The following is a 24,188-nucleotide window of genomic DNA, read 5'->3' on the forward strand; positions in this document are numbered from 1 at the left end:
TAATAAAATAGCTAAAACAATTTTAATTTTACAAATGGTCATACAGTAAATAAAATTCATAATATTTTAAACTTTTTAAAAATTAATGAAACAATCACAATTTTAAACACAATGCAAAAATAACAGTATTTATCACATTCTATAAACTTCCTGCATTCATTGTCATTCATTTTAACAGGTTCTCAATGGAAGAGGTGAGGCTTCTGAATTTAATATGATCCAAACACATGCATCAAAATTCTCTTTCCAAGTTGTTATAAAAATATAGTCATGAGACATGGTCATTAAAACAATTTTCATTTGACGACTGAAAACAGAGCTTCATTTTATCACACTTTCTGGAGCCTCATGTAAGTCTGCCTCTGTTACACCCTTTGCAGCCAATTCTTCCAGTACACGATCTAAATAAGTTGGGTCTGGATAGCCAAAGCTGAAAATAACAAGCATTCTGTGAGAATTGCATGGCAATTAGTCCCTCACTGGTTAAAAAATCATTGTAATGGATCTATAACTTGTCATGGTGTAAACTACATAAAATAAAAAACAAACCTACCACTACAAACAATTTACTAAAGAAAAGCAAAAAATCCAAAATGTCATTTATCTTAATACTATATCATGTTAAAAACAAGAGGCTGTCACAACGACAGCAAACCGAATTTATTAATATTTATTTGTGTCCTGGCAATATCACAAGAACCATTTTGTCATCAGTATCAACATCTTAAAATTTGAAAAGCTTATAATATTAGATTGAATGGTTCATGAGTAAATGCAACAACGTGAATGGAAACGCCATTTCACAATCTTTCAAGAAACATAACTCCTGAACGGTAAAAGTCAAAATCGACATTATTGAACTTGACCTCTAATTTGCCATCAGTAACAACATATAAAAATTTCAAAAGCTTTGGTTGAATGGTTCATGAGAAAATGCACGGACACGACTGGAAACACCATTTTTCAATCTTTCAAGAACCATAACTCCTGAATGGTAAAAGTCAAAATCGTCATTATTGAAATTGACCTCTATTTTGTCATCAGTAACAACATATTAAAATTTGGGAAGCTTGGGTAGAACAGTTCATGCGTAAATGCATGGACACGACAAGAAACTCCATTTTTCAATCTTTCAAGAACCATAACTCCTGAACGGTAAAAGTCAACATCGCCATTATTGAACTTGACCTCCATTTTGTCATCAGTAACAAAATATTAAAATTTGGGAAGCTTAGGTAAAACAGTTCATGCGTAAATGCACGGACACGACTGGAAACTCCATTTTTCAATCTTTCAAGAACCATAACTCCTGAACGGTAAAAGTCAAAATCGCCATTATTGAACTTGACCTTCATTTAGTTGTCGGTAACAACATATTAAAATTTTAAAAACTTTGGTTGAAAGGTTCATGAGTTAATGCACGGACAACATTTGATTGCTGCCCACCCGCCAGCCGTACATCCCCAAATCAATAACCGATATTTTTGTCAGAAAAATCCAGTCTTGAGTAATTTCCCTTTGAACAGAAATCTTGTAATTGATAAGTATTTCATCAGATATTTAATTCTAGGGAAAGGGCTTTAACTGAACAAGGAGAAAAGCTAAAATTGTGAAAATCAAACTTTACCTGTAACTTATCATGATAAAACAGTACACCAAATATCAAATCAATATCTTCATGCATGAAGTAAAAAAATCTGAAAACCTGTTTTGACGGACTGACAGATCATGAGATGGACGGACAGACAGATGGACAGAGTGCAAACCTAAAGTCCTCTTCGACTTCGTCGATAGGGGACTAAAAATAAACATATTGTACAATAGCAGTACCCCCAAACTCTGCTTTATTTAAAAATTTTGGACAGGAATTGCAAATTATAAATAATTTCTCATGGTAATTTTATTTCCTTCACAATGTTATTAATTTCTTTAAAAGTAGGTACAAATGTATGGCATGAATATTCAGGATAATATGTTGTTCTAATCAAATGAATTATATCTGAAAAGTCATAATTTAAATATGCTAGATCAAAAGATATCTTGTAAATAGCAATTGATTTTACTTTAAGAATGCAATGGCAATGAAAAATGCAAAATTTATTATGTCTCCTCAAGTTTTGATCTGACAATTACTCTATTTACAATTTACCATGAAAATAATAACCCTGATATTCAAAAGTGTCGGACGCTAATTAAATCAATTGCATTTAATTGGCATGGATCTGATCTAAAACTCTTCAGCTCTGACACTGCAGGATGTTGTTACTCTCTAACATAGAGATGAATCTTGGAAGATATAGCTATTGAACCAGTGACATAGTTTGTTGATGTGGTTCATAAGTGTTTCATTTCTCATTTTATTATATTGATGAGACTGTTGGTTTTCCTGTTTTTATACTTGTCATTTTTGGGGCCCTTTATAGCATGCTGTTTGGTGTGAGCCAAAGCTCTGTGCTGAAGACTGTACTTTGACATACTATGGTTTACTTTTACAAATTGTCACTTGGATGGAGAGTTGTCTCATTTGCACTCATACCACATCTTCTTATATCTACATAAGAATTTGAATTGCATTTAATGTTTAATCCCTAAATGCTTCCAAACAACTGTTGACCTAGATGATATTTATTATTTAAACTTACTTTTGTGGACCTCCTGACAGCGTAGTCTTATGGTGCACATCATTCCAAGTTACACAATCATCTTGTCCAGTAGTTCTTGACCTGCCAACTGTAAAGACCAATCGTCTATCATATGCAACTTTCAAAAGCCTGGTTACTATTCTACCTTTAGGAGAATCTGGCAGATATCCAGTTCTACTGGTTCCGTAATATGGTTTTCCTGGTTTTGGATGTACATCCTAAAATATATAAAATAAATATTGTATCTTTAGACACAAATAAGTGTACAAATGTATATGGATGTTTTCTTTTGTGCTCTACAATGCAAGATATTCTTTCTACAAAATAACCTTAAGCTTTTGTCATGTGTCATGTGTTACATTTATTTTATGTGATATTGCCCAGTGTATGTTTCAGAATTTTGTATACAATTTCACATGTGTAAATGTCTATACTTTTACAATGGCATAATAAAAACTTAATGTGCCCTGAAAAAAATCTCTGTACTATGGTTTTAATTTACTGAACACATTTGTGTTTATCATGTTTATCTTATGTTTCAACCATTTATACCATAATCTATCAATTGATTAAACTGAGATAGCTTACTGTTTGGGTGCCATCTGGAAAATCATAGGACACAGATATATATCCATGTGCTTCATGTCCAGGCAAGGATCGCCTTTTTGAACTTGATATAGTCATTGTTCCTTCTGGCTGAGTACCAATAACTTTCCCATATACCGTCCCACACACAGGACAAGTTGGTTTGTATGTGAAATGTAACTCTATACATCCTTTACAGAAAGGATGAGTACATTTATCTAATATTTTCTTGTCTATAAAATCGTCAAGACATATAGAGCACCGTTTTTCTTCCTCTGAAAGTACTCTTTGTAATTGTGGTGCACTTTGTGAATGCTGTATACCATTAAATGTATTGTCATCTACTTCCATTGCCTCTGGTTCTTCCATGATTATATACAACTGAAAAAAGAGAAATTAAAATTATGCATTGTATCTTAGATGGAAGACAAAAAGTATGTTGAGGTTTTCCTGATAATAAATGACAAAGGTCGTACAGATACATACATATATTTATAAGTAGTTTCTTTGATATTATTTGTTTTTTTATCTGTGCATGTTCAAAATTTTTCTTTTTTAATAATTGTATTTTTAAACAGATCATGTACATAGATTTAAGTAGATGTGGTATGAGTGCCAATGAGACAACTCTCCATCCAAGTCACAATAAATAATTAATAAACCATTATAGGTCATTTTTTTCCATTTGTGAAGGGCATAACTCTAGAACAGTAAGAGTGTCAGACACCACAAAAATTCAAACTTGATCTGTTTTTGTAGGTAATAATCATAAAAAAAAGTTTTTAAGAATGCAGAATGTAAGGACCATCCTTAAGTCTCATATGTTGCTAATTCAATACATAAAACTATGAATATATATGACAAGTTACATGTACATGAGGGAAGGGTCAGACCTTTATCAGGACTCCCAAGATTGTCCAAAGTAGGGATTTCGGGAACAAGCTATATAATCATCGGGATTTCAGGATTTAGTCGAATCGAGACACAGGATTTACATGTTTTTATGTCCCGGAATTCAGGATTTTGATGTATCGGGACACATGTTTTAAAAAAAATCAGCATTAGCTTACACTGCCAGAGCACCTGGGTTTACTTTTCGTTTTTGTAGGAGTTCGTGCATGTATTATAGTGTTCAGTGTTCTGTTTGAGTTTCATGTGACACAATCTTAAGTTTCAAACACTCTACAATGTTATTTACAGAATACATGTAATGTCAGTCACTGCAGCAGTGCAAATGGTCACCCATACCACAGCTAAATAGGGTCGATATTGCATTTTATTTTAAAAAGATGTCAGACAAAATTACAGGCATGACACAAATAAAGAATTACCAGGGGGAAAAAACAGCATTGAATTCACTGTATACACACTACTACTTGACACTATACCCTGGCTTAAGACTAGCACAAAAACAATTTTCAGAGTAAAGAAGAGTGATAACTTATACGATGTATTATCATATACATGTACATTTACATACTTATATATAACAGTATTCTTTAAATTTTAATTGGAATTGGATTACCTCCCTTACACTGCTTTTAAATTTTCTTAATTGTCCTTTAACCAGAAAAACCCTTGTTTTCCCCCCTTTTTTGCCCCTTACTGCCATATATAACTTCAGAGAGATTTATACACTTAAACACAAGTTATTGACTGAAAACTACAAGAACCCTTATTTGGGCCCTGACTTATAGAAACCCCCCTTCATGCCCTTGGAGCAAGAACCCCAAAACTCAATTCCAGCTTTTCCTTTGTAGTAAGAAACCTTGTAGTATAATTTCAGAGAGATCCATACACATAAACACAAGTTATTGTCTGTAAACAAGAAAAATGCTTCTTTTAGGCCCTTTTTTTTGCCCCTTATTCCTAAATTTTTAAGGATATTAACCCTAAACTGACACCAAGCCTTCCCTTCATTACATGGAACCTTGTGGTACAATGACAGAGAGATCCATACAGTTAAACATACATGTAAGTTATTGTCCCTAAATTTCAAAAATGCTTGTTTTTGGCCCCTTCTTGGCCCTTATTCCTAGACTGTTTGCCCCATAACCCTTAAAATAAATACCAACCTTCTAATTAATGGTATGAACATTGTGGTACAATTTCAGAGTAATTGAAATACTTATACACAATTCATTGTCCTGAAACTAGATACATTTGTAAATGTATGTTTTGGGCCCCTATAAAAGTTTACTGATTTCTATTTACTTATACTAAAGTCATTATCAGGAAACCATCTATCTTCGGACGAAGTTGACGACAACAGCGACAACGACAACAACTTGATACCAATATTTTTGCGGTTGTATAAAAATGTCTTGCGTATGTACCTTCTTTTGTTAATCTCAAACAAGTTTACTTATTTTATGTGTCTTTTAAGTTTTGGAATGTTGCAGTCACAATGCATATATAATCTGATTTAAACTAAGCTCACTAGATTATATTTATAAAATACGGGGGAATCTACAATATACTAAACGATTGCTTTGAACAGTATACATGGTATACAATCATTAATTAATGTATTTTGCCCAAAAAGCATATGTTATTTTATCGGGATTTCAGGATATTGTAAAATAAGACCTGGGAAAACTGGGAGAAGGCAAAAATGAACTCAAGATTTTGGAATTCAACCCCCTCTCCCCCCTTTTCTTACATGTATCATTGATACATTGTACATGGACTTAATTTTAATTTTTAATTTTTTTTTATCTGGGAATCTTATTGTTTAGTGTATTTTAGAAGTTTCTGGTCCAGAAACTCTTTAAGGTTCATGTGGACCCCATGGCTAAAAATGGCCGTATTTTCACCTCAAAATTTACTCTTGAGTACCAACAAACCTGTGCATCTGGAAAAGTTTTAAGGCATAGCATGCCCTAGATAAATAGAATTCAAATGCATTGTATGATTTAGAAAATTCATAACTTAACTGGATTTTGCCGTACACTTTTTTTCGTCTCTGCAGAAGATGATAAAATTAACAAACAGTTGAGTTTACCTTGATATGGTCCACAGTTTAAATAACCAATTATTGTCAGGTATCTATTGTCCATCTAATGTCCATGTCAATCAATACCCTCACTTCAATTATTACCTGTGGGGAAGTTCTCAAACCTGTTTCCCAACTTAGTTTATTTTGGCACCTTCTGGAGGAATGAAAAAAAATGCATGGCAAAATCCTGGTAAGTTTTTATTTTTCTAAAACATAAAACATATTTGAAATTTATTTATCTAGGGCATGCTATGCCTGAAAATTTTTACAGACGCGCAGGTTAAATTTGTCTGTACACAGAGAAAATTTTGAGGTGAAAAAAAAGGCCATTTTAGCCAACGGATCCACATGAACCTTAATATACAGTAACAAACATGGTCAAATGTTAAAAAGTAGTTTCGATTAGATTTATTGTACATGATTTATATGTAAAGAAAAATGTACTTTCGTTTTCACTACCGCCCATATTTTATCTAAAAATAAATGCAAAACATATGCATTAAAAAAAGAATACCAACTTGCAATAAAGATCTTGCCTTCTTTCTGTATGTGTCTGTAACTTTCTGTCACATTTCGTCAGTTAAATGTCAGAAAAAATGGTAAATTTCACAACCACCAGCAACGAAAATAAACATTCCGTTCGGAACGCCTCAGATAAAATAACTTCCGGTTATTCAAAAGGGGGTACCATAAGGTAAACATTTCCTTTTTCTTTTCAGTCTGTTTTGATTTATAGCGAGAATGCCTTATTATTAATACTTAACAATGTTTTCTATCTTTCGTCCCCCATATCATCAGTTATAAATCCCTTTTCCTTTGATATGAACCTGACTGCATGACATACTTGCCACTGGACGTTAAGTAACAGTTGATATGAGGGGGTCTCATTGGGGGGTTCCGATCCCGGATTTCCCGTATCCCGCTTACACTATGTACGTAAGCAATTCTCATTTTTTTGTCATTTCCCGGGTCCCGCAAGACCTCATTTCCCGTTTTCACGCCACAATAATTTGACTTTCACGTGTCACGCTTACAAAATATCGGCAATCCCGCGTCACGCTTAGACCCCAATGAGACCCACATATGACATACAAGCAGAACTAAAACGCCTACAAGACAAATATGATGAAAATGTTACATTAAATGCCATCTAACAAAGCCAATAATTCACTGTGTCCCTTGTAGTCTAAAATAAGATGGAATATATATGGTCCCGATATTGTTTTTTTTTTCGCGGCTGAAAATAATTTTACTGGTAATTATTAATCTAAATCGACAAATAATGATATTTCAGCAGATAACTCTTAATTCAGTTAATCTGTGGCATTTTCTTTTTTTTTTTTGCACGGTGTCTGACAGTCCACTTTTCTTGTCACGGTTTCTTGGGGAGTTGGTGCCGGGTGTTCGTGACAACAAAGGAAAACACGCAATTGGTATAATCCGTTTATTGTCTAATACTCTAAAACTATTATGAAAGATAGAGGAACTTGGAGGTAATATTTACATAAATAATCAGGACGTCGCCGCAAGAAGAGAAGAACAAATGTCAGTTGAATCAAGCGACTAGCCATTCTGACTATTGCTTTGAAAATTAACTTAATTTGTATATGTCATTTGAAACAACCCAAGAGGGTAGCTTTAAAACCGTCTTGAATTTTGAAATTTGTAAAAAAAAAACAAATCTTTTGAAAGAAATTTGATATATTTTAAAACTGCAAGTTAAGTACAGCTTTGTCTCAAAACGGGAACGGTTTTGCTTAATAGCGGACACTACAAAGCCACGGAGACATGTCCCACACTTCATTATACTTTCAAAATTCAAGACGGTTTTAAAGCTACCCTCGTGGGTTGTTTCAAATGACATATAAAAGTTAATTTTCAAAGCAATGCACGTTCAATTTATAGAAATTCCAGGTATTTTCCCTTTCTTAAAATAGGATAAAACAACATGGAGTGTTTACAAACGAAGCAAAAATGTTTGACTTAAGAGGAGAGGACGTCTCTAATGTTGTTATAACTTGTGTCCAATCCCTTTTGCTACTTTTGAAAACAAAATATGTTTAAACCTACAACGTTCGCTTCCTTTATTAAATAAAATGATAGCTGGCGATTACTTTATATCCTCAAAATAATGATAATAGCCTCTGTATGTTTCTTCATTCTATATTGGCTAGAGGTATAGGGAGAGGGTTGAAATCGAAAAAAAAAACCAACTGTTTGACCCCACCGCATTTTGCGCTTGTCCTAAGTCAGGAGCATCTGGCCTTTGTTAGTCTTGTAAGTTTTTATTTTTTTTTTATTTTAGAACATTATATGTTTTGAAGTTAAGTATGTCGCCCATTTTCACTGAACTAGTACACGTGCACTTTTTTATTTAAGAGCCGGAGGCCCACCTCCGGGTGTGGGATTTCGGCCTCGCTGCTTTGAAAACCCATTGTTGGCCTCAGTTCGGTTGTTATCTTTTCTTAGGTTGGGTTGTTGTCTCTTTAACATATTTCCCATTTCTATTCTCAACTTTATCTCACAAAGAAAAATTGTTAAACATTTTAAAGTACATTTTTTTGTAGATACGTTTTTAAAGTACATTTTTTGTAAATATACATCACCCATTTACGATTTAGACAAAAATTCAAAACACGATTCTTTTTGTTTCAATATCAATAAAACGGCGAAATTTTCAGTAAAATAATGGTTTGCTGTATACAGTCAGTTTGGGTCAAATTTGTCAAAATTAGCGCAAAAACATCGCTGATACATTATTGACCTGCTAGTCAATAATTCGTTTTCTTCAACGATGAATCCATATTCAAATTACCTTCAATTTAATCACTTAGTTAGATATGGGCTACGAATGCACTAGACAACTATTAACAGGGAAACAATGTCACCATTGAAAATGAGAGAACCAATTGGTCGAGGAATTCGGTTCATAATAAAACCACCCTTTTAACACAGTGTAGAATGGTAACGGAATTATCGGGGTTGAAGCTAAAAACGATGATAAACATATCTTTTACTCTATAATTTGGAATCAACAAGACCTAGAAAAATCAAATTGCACATTCTCCCTATCTGTTCATATTCATATTAATATTTATATCTGGTAAAATGACTGTCGGCATTATTCGGAGGTCATCCCGATGGTTAATTAGAAGGCGTCTAGACTGAATTACACACGAAATGATGATACATAATATCATCGACTACATGTATTTTTTACTGGTTATTTTAGGCTTTGTGTAAATTTGAAATATGTTTTAGTATGTATATAACAAATCAAATACGAGAATTTGAGTCAAATCGGTGATCATTAATTGACAGATAATGCTTCTTTAAAAATAAATTGTTAGTTGTAGCAAGGAGGTTATATGAGATCATATAATCTCCTTAGTTGTAACATGGAAGTATTATATTGACACTTGTTGTAGTCATTGACATATATATTTTTTTTTTAATTCTTATATACATTAGAATACATATATAAGAAAAATATATATAAGCCTAGAAATTAATCCTATTGTCGAAATGTCTTTTTCATTGTTTGTATTTGATCATTGATGTAAATGCATCTATGATTTGATCATGCCTAGATGTGCTTATGCAAATGAATATTGTTTATAATATATAGACCTTACGGACCACCATACTTAAGCTTGATTTGTTTACATAAACAGATAAAAGCGACATGAGAACAAATTGGAGAGATTGCAAGGTAAAGCTGTTTATACTTATTATTTTGAAAAAACCTTATTGTAATGCTTAAAAATCACTTCTTTTAAACCGTTCCACTCATCTCAAAGTTCACCATGCATCGAGCATCTGTCATAAACAGGAAGTAAAATGCATGATAATGTGCACACTATACGGCCATACACACACACTAAAGATCAAGATAAGATCTATGTATCATGTATTGTTCATTTATTGAATACACTCAAGAGTTATAATTAGCATTTTCATATCCGTATCTTTAAAAATCGGTTTTATTTATCGATACATATTAAAATATGTTAAACGTATATATACAAGTATATGTATTCTTGTTATCTATAGTTATCAACATAAACCATTTGGCAAATTATTAAGCTAACATTTAGTTTTCTTTGATTGACTGATTGTTCATCTCATTGTCTTATTTTGCAATACTTATATTTTCAAATTGCACTTGCAATCAACGTTCATGCTTTCCTCAAACTGCTTCGTTTTGACTCCTAATACTAAATCCGTTTACAGCCGATTCCGTTGAGTGTGCAGGTAAAGGTAATATCTTTGGTTAGCTTGCTTAGTGTAGTCCTACAGACAGATAAAATGGTTATCTGTCGGACTAGTCTACTCTTTAAGGAGGGTAGTTTACCTAACATAACAATGACTTCACGGTTCAGCTAGCAAGCAAGCTAACCAAAGATATTACGTTTGTCTACACACTCAATGGAATCGGCTGTAACATGTTTATATAGGTGGTCTGAATGATACTTTAGTTTCAGAAGATAGCAAGTTTTGGCTTCGAACTTATTTTTAGTAACGTGTCTTTTTGATACAAGTATTCAGAGTATTTGCTTTATTAATAGTACATATCCGAAAGTCTTTGGATATTTTCCACATTGGCAACATATCATATATCCTTATAAATTTATTCACAGGGAAAATAATTACTTAGGAAAAGTGCTGAACCCTTGTCCTTTAATCTTTAGTGATTAGTTGTCTGCTTGACAACCATATACCACATCACCCCATGATCGCAATGTTGTTAAACAAGAGACTGATGTGGACTAAATTATAACGTCAATGTGTCATCATGCTAACAACACATATAAAACACATACACATAATACAATGACTACAATATGCCAAGCTCTAAATCACCCCTAATTGGGAAAACAAACCAAACAGACACTTTTGAATCAATCACTGATTATTTGTGAAAAAGTTCGTTTGCTCAATGCAAACTGCGCCATTCTTAGATAGACCATACTGTCCGATATCTTTAACAGTTTTGAACCTCCGGGTGCGTGAGTTTCTCTCTGTGTTGAAGACCTATTGTGGCCTTCGGCTGTTTTCTGCCCCTTGGTCGAGTTCTTGTCCCTTTGAAACATTTCTCATTTCCCCTCTTAATTTTATTGTAATTAATGTCGAAGTCTAAACCCGTTTTCAATTTTAAAGTTCTCCAATATTGATTTTTGGTATGTGAGACATAGAAGGGTGATCACTGCATGTAAACCTATATTCTGTTTCGTTTAGATGTTCCATACTTCAAGCACTCGATTCTGAGTTTCATAATGAATAGCGGTGATGTATTCAAGTTCATACGTCGACAACATACAGAAAATGTCGGCCGTAAATTAATTTTTCCTTTCAAAATGTTTATAGGCATACTGAAAATTGAGTATCGGTAATACATTCTGCATATTCATATTTCCATGAATAAACACATTATAACACATGTCATATCTGCCATCATTGTTTTCCGGACATTAGCTGTTAAATGGAGGTCATAAATCATATAAAGGTTCCTGCTTCAATCTCCGTATTGGGAGAAAATTTCAGAGACTGAATTTTCGGATTGCCCTTGACATCATTTGCGAGTATGGCCTTGAGAAACAATGATAGTCCGTCGGAAGGGGACGATAAAAAGCTGACCCATGTTAAGAGAGAGCCATATCTCTTGCTCATGAAAGACACCCTTGTAGATTTAGAAAAAGAGCAGGCTAATGCCGCTACAAGGCAGCACTCGCACCTGCAAAGTGGAAAGGGATTTATATAAGTTGTAATAACTTGTTTCCCAATCCACTATATATTTAAAATTAATCATATAAATAAAATTTACCATTACATAAAGAACTATCATATAATGACTAGCTATCAGTATATAATTACTAACTATCAGCTTACAATGACAAGGCTTCATCATCATGATCAATAATGACAACGTATCAACACAATGACAAAGATTCATCATGTAATGACAAAGTATCATCACATTGACAAAGTAACAACACAATGACAAAGATTCATCATGTAATGACAAAGTATCATCATACAATGACAAAGTATCAATACAATGACAAAGTATCATCATATAATGACAAAGTATCATCATATAATGACAAAGTATCAATACAATGACAAAGTATCAACACAATAACAAAGTATCAACACAATAACAAAGTATTATCATACAATGACAAATTACCATCATATACCGGGTAATGACAAAGTATTATCATATGATGACAGTATTTCCATGTTGTGATGTTACACTATTGTTTCAGATAGGGGAGAAGGTTTGGTACTATTAAAACGTTTAATCCCGCTGCATTTGCTTGAACCTGTACTTAGTAGGAATCTGATGTTCAGTAATTGTCGTTTGTTTATGTGGTTCTTCAGTGTTTCTCTTTTTTTTATATAAATTAGACCGTTGGTTTTCCCGTTTTAATGGTTTTACACTTGTAATTTGGGGGGGGGGGGGCCTTTATAGCTTGCTGTTCGATGTGATCTAAGGCTCCGTGTTGAAGACCATAACTTGACCTATAATAGTTTACTTTAATAAATTGTGACTTAGATGGACAGTTGTCTCCTTGGCACTCACACCACATCTTCCTAAATCTATATAAAGTATCATCATGTAATGAAAAAGTATCATCATACAATGACAAAATATAAACACAATGACAAAGTATCAACAAAATGACAAAGTATCATCATACAATGACAAAGTATCATCATACAATGACAAAGTATCATCGATTCATATAATGGCAAGGTATTATCATATAATGTCAAAGTATCAACAAGTATCATCAGAGGATAAGACAATGTTTACGGAGTTCCACTTGTAATTTCACGGTTTTAGCTTTAAATCGAATTTCTAGAACTGAATGCTTCTTTTTGTAATTTTATATGATTGTAAAATCGTTGATGGTACGCACATCTTTTGTATTAAGCACTATTTTGCGTTATATACAAAATGTGTTGTATTGTTTGATGGATACAAAAAGGAGATAGGATAGTTTTGCATACGATAAGTTACTGGACTCAATTGGAGATTTATTAGTTGAAACTGAGTGAACTTGGTACATACACAGTTTTTGGTATCAAATCAATAATGATATACATGTACTGTTATCTCCATTCTTATGCAGCTCTGTTGAAAGAAAAAATACCAGATCACACACTGGCAAGTGTGCACAATTTCATACCATCAAATGCTGAATAGATGTCTTAAAATTTGTAGCATTTACCAATCAAAATGAACGTTTCAATAGAAATTATTATTTTATAGGCTTGGATTGACGCTGGACTTCCTTTGTCGACAACCAGCAATGAAGCATGCAAACTATACGATGCCTCCGTCACCCAGGTATGAAGTTCCTTCAGGACATAAAAAGAACATTGTTCTTTTTTATTTATTTTATTTTTTGTACAGATAGCATAAGATAAATGTTATTATCCAATTTCTGACAACTACAATTTGAATGTAAAACATATAAGAATCAAAGTACTGAAGTACTGAACATCGGATGACCGCAGGTTCTTGTGGATGGTCAAAAGCACATGTCACAGAAACAGATCACATCTCTATACCTGAAACTTGGGTTAATTTACAGAGATATTTTTTTCTGATACAAGTTCGTGCTTGGATGATGAATAAATGACAGGAAAATCAACCTCACCGTAATAACTATTATATTGTAGTGCAAGAATATACCTTGGACTATTATACTTGTATAATAATAGTCGTAGAGAATACACTGGTTTGTTGTTATATATATTATTAATATTACGATTGCATGTATGTACCGATTATCAGGTTGTCTGCATGTTGATATCGTAAAATATCAGCTACGAGACATAATATTAAGCTTTTTGTCGAGTAAGCGCAGCGAACGAGATCAAAAAGCCTTCATATTATGTCGAGCAGCTGATATTTTACAATATTAATATGCCGATAACCTGATAATCGATTTATCGGGCTGCATTTGCGTCTTTTGGAAGTATTGTCTTAGTTTCACCAGCAACCGGAAGTTGACTTGATAAGTTCGGGTCAAACTTATCAACGTCGGTTCAAACATTATGACGTCGCTGATATGTCCGGGTCAAAGTTATTAAGGCCAGGTCAACGTATTTGACGTCACAAAGCCGTGATATGGAGTTTTATTAAGAGCTGAGCAGATTGATATAGACAGTTGGACTACCGATAAATATCATTTTCATCTATTTGTATATATGATAATTCTATTCTACTATTATTATAGTGCAGTGCAAGTGCATGGTGGACACTCTTCTGTAAAAAAAATCAAAGCCTTAAAGGCTGTAAAAGCAATTGCTGCCATGTTAATGTTTTGGGACACTTTTATTTTTCATCTACAAATATAAGAATTAAACCTGACAGGACATGGTTGTCTAGTGAAAAGCAAGAAGGTTTTGACTTTATATCAATAAAAGACTTAAGCAGGAAATCATTTTAATATGTTTTATATTTCACAAGGAGACAACAAATTGTTTACCAGGCTAAAGTTGGGGGTAATTATGGATTATCCCCTGGTAGTGTTTGTAACTGGGCAATAATTACTTTTATTTATTTAATTTTAACAATTTTCATAATTAATTTAAATTAACCATTCAGTTAAAACATTTCACCTTTCGAGACGCTAATGTTGAAAAATGGGACAGAAATAAAATAACTTACAAGTCATAAACATGTAAAAAATAAATATATATTTCAGTGTTACTTTGACGTCATTTCTTAAAACTAAGTCCCACACATAATTGTTCATTTAATATGTGTCATCCTCATGCGGTACGAGAAGTTTTCATGTCGCTAAATAGTCTTCTTGTCGCTTAATTTATTTTTCTTGTCCGTTCTTGACGTTTCTTGTCGCTAAAAGTTCTTCTTGTCGTTATTAGTGAGACCGCTATTTTTAGATTACAGGTGGTCATTTACACTATAGTGCCTAACAAGATTTTGTGAGGTAGACGAAATTGACTTTAAAACGATCGTATTGACTTTTGATGTGCAGAAATAGGCAGATCGGACATATTTTGACTTTAGTTACTTACTTCTTAAGTTTGGGATTAATTGTAATCAACATATTCCAATGAGACTGAAAAATGGTTTTTATATTATGATAAATAATAATTTTACCTGCCGTAGTCGTGCGTAAAATATATTTCGGTATTTCTCTTACGAAAATGACTTGTTTAATGGAACAAAACGTATTATTTGTAAACTTTCTCTTAACTCTTCACATTAGGCTTTTAAAAAATAACCTTTCAACTGTATATTCCGAAAATTTGTGAAAATCGAATAAGTGGCAATTCTTACCTTTCATACCTTAACTTTCATTGATAAAACATAATATTGACTCGTCCAGTGTCCAGTTTGAAGGTCATTTTAGTTACCGTACACATTCATGCACGTTCTAATTAATCAATAGTCATGTATGAAAAGCATAAACAAGTTTGAAGGTAAACTAATAACAACTTAATCCAATCAAATTGCCTACGATTCAACAACAATGACCAGTCCACATCATAAAAATGTATAGGGGTAAACTGGGTAGGGAGAAAATGTCCGATATATTAAGTTCATTATTTTGCAATAACGAGTAAAAATTTGTTAACTAATAGATTTGTTATAATTTCATAAACATGTCGTTATGTATTGGTATAGTTTTTGGATCTTTCATTAGCGTATTTAAGGCTGTAGAAAGTTTGGCCTTCAAAAGTCAACATAATCATTGACTTTATAAAGAAAATTCGCCTTTTTAAAACATTGAATGTTTCACAAATAATACGCGACAACAAAGCAAAATCATTTCTTAAAACACTGCAAAAAAAATAATTCTGATTGATGCAGTGGTATTGTCATAAATTGCACTGGAGTGAACAGTGGTACATCAAACGTCGAATTCCATCACACAATGTTATCACACACTATACACGTATAACCTGTGTAGTGATTTTTATTTTACGATAAATTTATGAATGAACGATAATTTTATGAATGAACAAGAGCACCTGATCTCTTTCTGAAACACCAATTAAACATATAAAATCGTATTTATTAAGATATAATTCAGTCAAATTTTCACCACTGAATCAACAACTGAAATGATTCCATATTTTGTTGAAACATCGTACAACCGGAGAACAGAAATCGCAGGTATGAAAATGCACTTTTTTCACTGGTGTTGAAAACCCAAAACTAATTTGACTAGAATTTATGAATGACGGAAATTTAAGCGATAACAATACATCGGAGTGACCTCAAGGTCATCCTCTGTAAAAATTGATTTTTGTCGAGCCTTCGACTTTAGTCGAAAAAGCGAGACTAAGCGATCCTACATTCCGTCGTCGTCGGCGGCGTCCACAAATATTCACTCTGTGGTTAAAGTTTTTGAAATTTGAATAACTTTCTCAAACGATCCTGGATTTCTACCAAACTTGGACAGAAGCTTGTTTATGATCAAAAGATAGTATCATGAAGTAAATTTTGTAAAAAAAAAATCCATTTTTCTGTATTTTACTTTTAAATGGACTTAGATTTTCTGCCAGGAAACAATACATTCACTCTGTGGTTAAAGTTTTTAAAATTTTAATGACTTTCTTAAACTATCCTGGGTTGATACCAAACTTGGACAGAAGATTGTTTATGATCATAAGATAGTATCCAGAAGTAAATTTTGTAAAAAAAAAATCCATTTTTCTGTATTTTACTTTTAAATGAACTTAGATTTTCTGCCAGGAAACAATACATTCACTCTGTGGTTAAACTTTTTAAATTTTAATAACTTTCTTATACTATTTTGGATTTCTACCAAACTTGGACAGAAGCTTGTTTATGATCAAAAGCTAGTATCTAGAAGGAAATTTTGTAAAAAAATAAATCTATTTTTTTGTATTTTACTTTTAAAGTGACTTAGATTTGCTGCGAAACAACACATTCACTCTGTGGTTTAACTTTTTAAAATTTTCATAACTTTCTTATACTATTTTGGATTTGTACCAAACTTGGAAAGAAGCTTGTTTATGATCAAAAGCTAGTATCTAGAAGGAAATTTTGTTTTCTTCTAGTTAACATTACATTCAGTGTGCAGTTATTTTTTTTAAACATTTATTACATAAACTATCCTGGATTTTTACCAAACTTGGACAGAAGCTTCTTACAATCAAAAGATAGTATCAACAGGAATATTTTATTGATTTGTTTCCTCATTTTTGTTGAGCTTGCGATGAACAGAAAGAGTAGGCGAGACACTGGGTTCCACGGAACCCTTACAAATTTTTAACTACAATCATTATACACTTGGTATAATACTGTTTATTATTGTTATATTTTACTTTTGTTTGTCATCGGTTCAATGATAAAGAACATGGACGACAATAGTATACATTATTTCCATTGTTGTTTACTTTATACTTGTTTGGTTTTCTTTACTATTTTGATCTGAGCGTCACTGATGAGTCTTATGTAGGTTAAACGCACGTATGGTGTATTAGATGATAAGCCTGGTACCTTTGATAACGATTAGCATGTCAAAATGTCTTATTGTAATGTTTATTTGTGTATTTCTCTGTGCTGAATGTTCTTGTATATATTTATTTGTACTGTAGTCCTGTCATGTTATATTGTTATTTTAGTGTTATAGTTAACATTGCCATTAAAGCGCGAGGTTTGGCTAGCCGAAAAACCAGGTTCAACCCAACCTTTTTCTTAAAATGTCCCGTACCAAGTCAGGAAAATGGCAGTTGTTATCTTATAGTTCGTTTCTGTGTGTGTTGCATTTTAGTGTTTCTGTTGTGTCGTTGTTCTCCTCTTATATTTGATGTGTTTCCTTCTGTTTTAGTTTGTAACCCGGATTTGTTTTTTTTCTCTATCGATTTATGAATTTCGAACAGCGGTATACTACTAGATCTCATAAACATGTCACAGTTAACCCCGCCGCAATTTTGCGCCTGTCCCAAGTCAGGAGCCTCTGGCCTTTATTAGTCTTCTATTATTTTTATTTTTAGTTTCTTGTGTATAATTCGGAGTTTAGTATGACGTCCATTATCACTGAACTAGTATACATATTTTAAAGTGACCAGCTGAAGGACGCATCCGGGTGCGGGAGTTTCTCGCTACATTGAAGACCCTTTGGTGGCCTTCGGCTGTTGTCTGCTATATGGCCGGGTTGGTGTCGCTTTGACACATTCCCAATTTTCCTTTATTTGAAAAATAACAAGATAACATTGCGTATAATTGTTTCTTTTTTAATTAAGTCTCTCAAAATTAAGAATCAAAACGTGGTCGTTTTTGTGTGTATTACAGTTTAGAAATGGCATTCTAAATTTAATACGTAGTTTCTTTGGTGATATTTCAAACAAACAGTTTGTTAACAAATATTTAAAGGGGCATACAAAAACGTGATTGCATCTCAAGTTGATGATCTTGTATATAATCAACGACATTAATATTTATGTTCCTGTTTTATTTGAAGAACGTTTGTTATCGTCAAAATGTTTAAAATTATCCTCAGGCAAGTGGTATGTACGATGAACCATCCGTGGGAGGCCTAGAAGAGTGTACGAAGAAAATGATAGGGGCAGATCCAAAATTTGGTAAGCTGAATGGTATAGTGACAAGTATACTGCCTTCACGTTTTTTGCTAATCATACGTATATTGTGTCATTATAGCAGAATAATTACATTAGTTGTAGGGACGTTGTTTCATTATAATACGATATTCTGATTGACTAACTGCACATCACGTGTTATTCCTTAAGCAATTGCATTACACAATACAATAAAACTTATCATTCGTGATAGCACGAGGTCCCACATTAAAGTGCACAGGTGAATTAAATAAAAAAAAATGATAAAATTCGTGTTTTCATGATCCTAGCTAAAAAATGTAATTATAATTATTGAATGCTTCTTTTTGTAACTTCATAGGGTTGTAAAAGCGTTGACCGTGCGCACATTTTTAGAAGTTTTTCTGCGCTTCATACAAAATGTACTTCGGTCAACGCTTTTACACCCCAATGAAGTTACAAAAAGGAGCATTCAATTCTTAAGTTAATGAAGAACACAGAGAGGAAAAAGGAGGAAAAAAGCAAAGGTTGCAGACCATGATATGGTATCAAATCGGCGACTTGATATCGTAGGGTTTATCATTTATATTAATCATAAATTGGATATTTTCAAATTTCGAAAGACACTGATAGGGGATAAATATGATTCAAGTCCAATTGTTAAATGATGCACTTTTGAAGTCCGCATGCATAGCAACAGATTCTGATGACTAAAGAAGAGAAACAATAAAACACACAAAAAAATATAATAATAATAAACTTATGAATAAGAATTAAATTGGTTAAAGATAGTACATTTATTACTTTTGATATTAGTAATGGGCCATGTGTTTGCAAACAATCTTTGTTTGGGAGGACCAGAGAAACCTTTACACTTGAATACAGACCTGAAAACAAAAATGGACGCACTCAATGCATTAGTACAGGAATCACAAATAACAGACAGAGAGAGAAAGCACGTTAATGCTTTAAATGTGTGTGCTCAAGGGTAAGTAAACAAAAGTTAAAATAATAAGTCAGTTTCCTTTTTTACAGCCCTTTGTCGATCCCTCTACATGTGGTCTATCAGTCCCAGAGGATATCATCAGCTTAGTAGTTGGTACTATCTTTAGATTACCTTTCTTAAACTATCCGTTTATTTTGAATTTATAAAGAAACTTAAAACTTTAAAACTTAAGCTAACCTTAAATGGATTTGGCTATTTTTAAGGTCCTTTTTAAACATATAGTTCTTCAACTGTTTCGGTTCTTATACATCCTTGTTGTTCAAATCACGAGGGGGGGTGTAACTTCGATATTTTTTTGGTAGGGGTGTGCCATTTTTGCCTCAAAAAACGTACCCATTTTAATATAACATTCACTGAAATTCAGTACCTATAGTTATATAAATATTTAAGAAAGAACGACCTATACTTATATACAATATTTAAAATATGACCCATGCATAAACAATAACTCATCATCACTCATAATTCATAAATATACCAGCTACCCCTTTAAGTTTTTATATATGAATTGACATTCTCAATAGCATATTTTATATATGATATGTAGATCATACCCCAAATCGATATACAGTTATCAAATAAAATGCATTTTAATATAGGATGTCATTAAAAAGGAGGGTCATTTTTATATAAAATCTCGCAAAATTATTACCCATATTTTTGGCACATCCCCGTATACCCAATAATAGGAAGTTACCCCCCCCCCCCCCCCCCCCCCCCCCCCCCCATGGTTCAAATATTCAGCTTTGTGCGTTTCAGATGAAGGCAAGTCTAGAAAAGTGCTTCGGGTCTATGCAATTATTGCGAACCCTATCATAGTTTTCCATAGATTCACCTGCAAGTTACTTGTCCATTTAAACTTTTGTAAGTTCTACTGTCCCATTGAACAAATACAACAGGTATTGTTCTCTGTATAGTTTATTTGATGGGACCTTTAAATTTCTTCCAAGAGAAATCTATCACTCATTGATTAATTTGCCTGACCAAAAAAATATCTTCTTTGTTCAATGAAACACATGTATAAACTCACATAAACTGCATGTGATACAGTATTTATTCAATATCAATAATATATTTTCAATCTGTTCAATATAAGCACTGATTTAATTATAAAAAGTTTATTTCAGATTTTTTTGTAACTACTGCATGCATTTATGTTTTAAAGAATTTGCATGTTTTTTGTGTTTGTTCAGTTATAAAGAATACATTTATGAAGACCTTTATTTAAACATTATCATTTCAAATTTTTACTTATAAACAGACTAAAAAAAAGCAAATTTTAATAGGTAAAATGTTGAAATTTGATCAGAAATCAACTTTTAATTTTTAAATCAGTGTTTATATCAAACAAATTGAAAATGTGTTATTGATTGAATAAATACAACATCACATGCAGTTTCATAATTACTTATTTGTACATGTATTTCCATCATTGACAGTTCAATTTTTTGTTCAGGTAAATTAATCAGTGAGTGATAGATTTCTCTTGCAAGAAATTTAAAGGTCCCATTGAATAAACTAAACAGAGAACAATAGCTGTTGTATTTGTTAGATGGGACAATAGGACTTACAAAAGTTTAAATGGACAGGTGACTTGCAGGTGAATCTGTGGAAAACTATGATGGGATTCTCAATAATAGCCTGTGGTGTACATTTTTTTCATATTCTTTTTCTTTTTATTTTAGCAATACTGTAACCATCAAGATTACTTAAAATGGATATTCTATATATTGTAAACTAATGAACCGTTGCATTTCATTGGTTTTGCTGTTGTGATTCCCAAACATGAAGTCATTGTCTATAGACCAGCTTGTGAAAAGCAGTGTTCAAATTGTAATACAGCGCATACATATTTTGTGTGTATGTGAATACTCCTCTCATGTATTCATACTTTGTTAACGTTTACAAAGATCTAAAACCTTTAGTTTTTTTCCCAGTATAAGTCAAGATTGTCATAGTTTTAAATATTCTGCATCATCACATTGTTTCATTTTTCTTGTTCAAAATACACATCGATTTAGTTGCCGCATGAAGTTAAGCATCCATCAACCCACGATTAAAACTTTTCATTTCGTCGATGTAGACTCTATCCGTTTGTATTTTATGTACTGGCTAAATAGATGTGTTATTAGTCAATTGATCTGTAATTCTGTGATATCCACACATGTTTTTCGTACATTGAATACTGTCTTGTTTCATTTTTTGAATGAAAAAAAACTTTGCCTAGCACAATCGAAGAAAAAAAAGAGGCAAAAGACATCAACGCGCATAACACAGGCACTCGTCTCAGAATGTTTTTTCTGAGACGAGTGCCTGTGGCGCATAAGTAGAAAAGAGACCTCATAACTTAATTATTCACAATTATGACATAAACGAAACCCTTTCGAAAAGATAAACACATCTCCATCACTTCACATGGAAAACTAAATACTGTGCAACACGAACCCCATCAAAACAGTGGCTGACGCTCCGAGTGTTTCTTTCTTGATCTTTCTGTTTTATTTTCCAACAAGGAATATTTCCAGTATTTGAAATGTATTTATGTTTTCTGTAATATTCTTCCTTTTATATTAGGTTTGGATTTTCAATTATTTTGGCGTCGAGTTAATGTAGAGACAATGATTTTGTTGAAATGCGAATCTGTTGCAGCGAAATAATTACCGTTATAGCATTATTACTACCACTTGGTTGCTACCTCTGCTGCTAGACTATCAGCTAAGATGGTATTACCAGACAACTCAGCAGTATCATATACTTCGGTTCTGGTTTAAAAGTACGGACAACGGATTGTTTGCCTTTATAAAATTTTGGAAATCATTTTAAATTAAGGAATGAATCTCCTTCACATATAGTTCTGATTCCTTACACCTTCGATCCTTTTGGGGGATTTTATCAGTTCATTGATGTTTGTATTAAATTTTGGATTTTCAATTATGTTTTACTCCAGAATCATTGAAGAGACATTTATTGTTGAAATGATCATTTGAAATTGGTACAGTTTTTCACGGGCGCTTTTGAATGATGCATGTTATTAAACACGGTTTTATATTTGTTCATAAGAAAACGTTACGCTGCTGTTAAACTGTGGGAGGATATTTTGGTTGACTATCCAACGGATCTCCTGGCATCTAGACAAGCTTTCCTTTCGTTGCTTAACCTAGGGATGCCTAAAGAAAACAAGGACATAACTACAAGAGTACTTCCAAGTTACAAAAAAGACACACCTGGTTATAGGTAAAACAGTTTTATTTTAAGTCACCATATTCGATGTTACACTGTCCTTCGAATCTACTTTATTTTCTCGTGTTGAACACACCGCTTGATCGAACTAAAACGTTGATAGTATTGTGAAATTTTTAACTGACCAATATCTGGATTATATACAGTTTAACCGTAAAGGATAAATGGGGTCAGTTTTCAACAATAAACTTATAATATTTTTAGAATACTTTAATATAATATTATTACAGATTCTAAATTGGACAGGGAGAATGAATAACATTAATACCAGTATAGGGCATTATGTCTTTCCTTTCGTTTATTCGTCTGTAAAATGATAAACTTAATTGTTGTAACCAAGCACATCGAAAAGTTTGAACAAAAAAATCTAAATATAGGCGAATACTAAAAAGAGTTAAATTATTTAAAATATACACATTGAAGCGTACATTCAATCAGTTGAAAGTAAGTAAATGGCCTAATCATTTTCTACATTTATTTTCCTTGTGTTTGTATTGTAGCATAATTCTGAGCTGGCAGGCATTTTGTTTGGAAGAAAACAACTTCTATGATCTTGCCGAGAAAACAGCAAAGCAGGTAAAACAATCTTGTATATTCCGCTTTTCAGTCAAAAGAGATATTGAAATATAAAGATACTTTTGTTTGGGTCCAGCTTTATTTTTTTCAACTGTTTTATTTACGAGTTGGTATGAACATTTTGAAGTCGTCTGATAAAGATAAACACATAAATCAGTTTTGGTTCTTCATTTATCGAATATGATTGAAAACCAGATTATACATCTTAAAGTATATTGAATACACCGGTATTGAATACGATGTAAGTTACATTAGGATATAATGAAATTAAACCTTACCTTGTTGGAAACATAAACATACTGAATTATATTACACAATTGATGCACCAATCGAAATTTTATTGGATATTTTAGTGTCTAGAAATGGAACGACGTGAAACTTACGCCAGGCATGCACTGTCACATGTCTATCTGATGCAAGGTCAACACGAGAAAGGTATAGAGTTCATACTGTCAACAGAAGATGATTGGAGTGTAAGCTATTATTAAAAAAAAAGATATAATATATATGGTTCGAGTCATATTTAAAGTTATAAATGCCACTGGGTCGATATTTCTGCTTTTGGACT

General features: G+C 32.6%; 2 protein-coding genes across 4 annotated transcripts in view; one reads left to right on the top strand and one right to left on the bottom strand.

The window, feature by feature from the left end:
* LOC143072910 (putative E3 ubiquitin-protein ligase DTX3) lies at positions 1 to 10,072 on the bottom strand. 3 transcript variants are annotated; one of them, XM_076248076.1, is made up of 4 exons: positions 9,972 to 10,072; positions 3,231 to 3,608; positions 2,643 to 2,860; positions 1 to 430 (listed from the first exon to the last, which is right to left on the bottom strand). In XM_076248076.1, exons 2-4 carry the CDS (start codon positions 3,594 to 3,596, stop codon positions 322 to 324), a joined length of 693 nt encoding a protein of 230 aa, XP_076104191.1. In that variant the 5' UTR covers positions 3,597 to 3,608; positions 9,972 to 10,072; the 3' UTR covers positions 1 to 321. The 3 variants fall into 3 exon arrangements, with proteins under 3 accessions (XP_076104191.1, XP_076104189.1, XP_076104190.1); XM_076248074.1 differs by lacking the exon at positions 9,972 to 10,072 and adding an exon at positions 6,744 to 6,881; XM_076248075.1 differs by lacking the exon at positions 9,972 to 10,072 and adding an exon at positions 6,762 to 6,850.
* The window catches only part of LOC143072909 (tetratricopeptide repeat protein 38-like), a 19,428-nt gene continuing 5,022 nt past the window's right edge, over positions 9,783 to 24,188 (top strand). The window contains exons 1-7 of the mRNA XM_076248072.1: positions 9,783 to 9,937; positions 13,505 to 13,582; positions 18,744 to 18,825; positions 19,615 to 19,786; positions 22,865 to 23,038; positions 23,545 to 23,620; positions 23,974 to 24,093. Coding sequence (XP_076104187.1) covers positions 9,911 to 9,937; positions 13,505 to 13,582; positions 18,744 to 18,825; positions 19,615 to 19,786; positions 22,865 to 23,038; positions 23,545 to 23,620; positions 23,974 to 24,093 — 729 coding nt within the window. The 5' untranslated portion in view covers positions 9,783 to 9,910. The remainder of the gene's footprint in view (positions 9,938 to 13,504; positions 13,583 to 18,743; positions 18,826 to 19,614; positions 19,787 to 22,864; positions 23,039 to 23,544; positions 23,621 to 23,973; positions 24,094 to 24,188) is intronic.

Source organism: Mytilus galloprovincialis, chromosome 4 (genome assembly GCF_965363235.1).
Source record: "Mytilus galloprovincialis chromosome 4, xbMytGall1.hap1.1, whole genome shotgun sequence".
Lineage (NCBI taxonomy): Eukaryota > Metazoa > Mollusca > Bivalvia > Mytilida > Mytilidae > Mytilus > Mytilus galloprovincialis.

What these genes read in the sequence shown, in the direction of transcription:
- LOC143072910 (XM_076248076.1), bottom strand. Translation starts at nt 3,596, where the DNA reads ATGGAAGAACCAGAGGCAATGGAAGTAGATGACAATACATTTAATGGT. An exon ending in TTCCAGATGGCACCCAAACA is followed by an intron (nt 2,861 to 3,230) that starts GTAAGCTATCTC and finishes TATATATTTTAG; the next exon opens with GATGTACATCCAAAACCAGG. An exon ending in CTGTCAGGAGGTCCACAAAA is followed by an intron (nt 431 to 2,642) that starts GTAAGTTTAAAT and finishes TGTTATTTTCAG; the next exon opens with CTTTGGCTATCCAGACCCAA.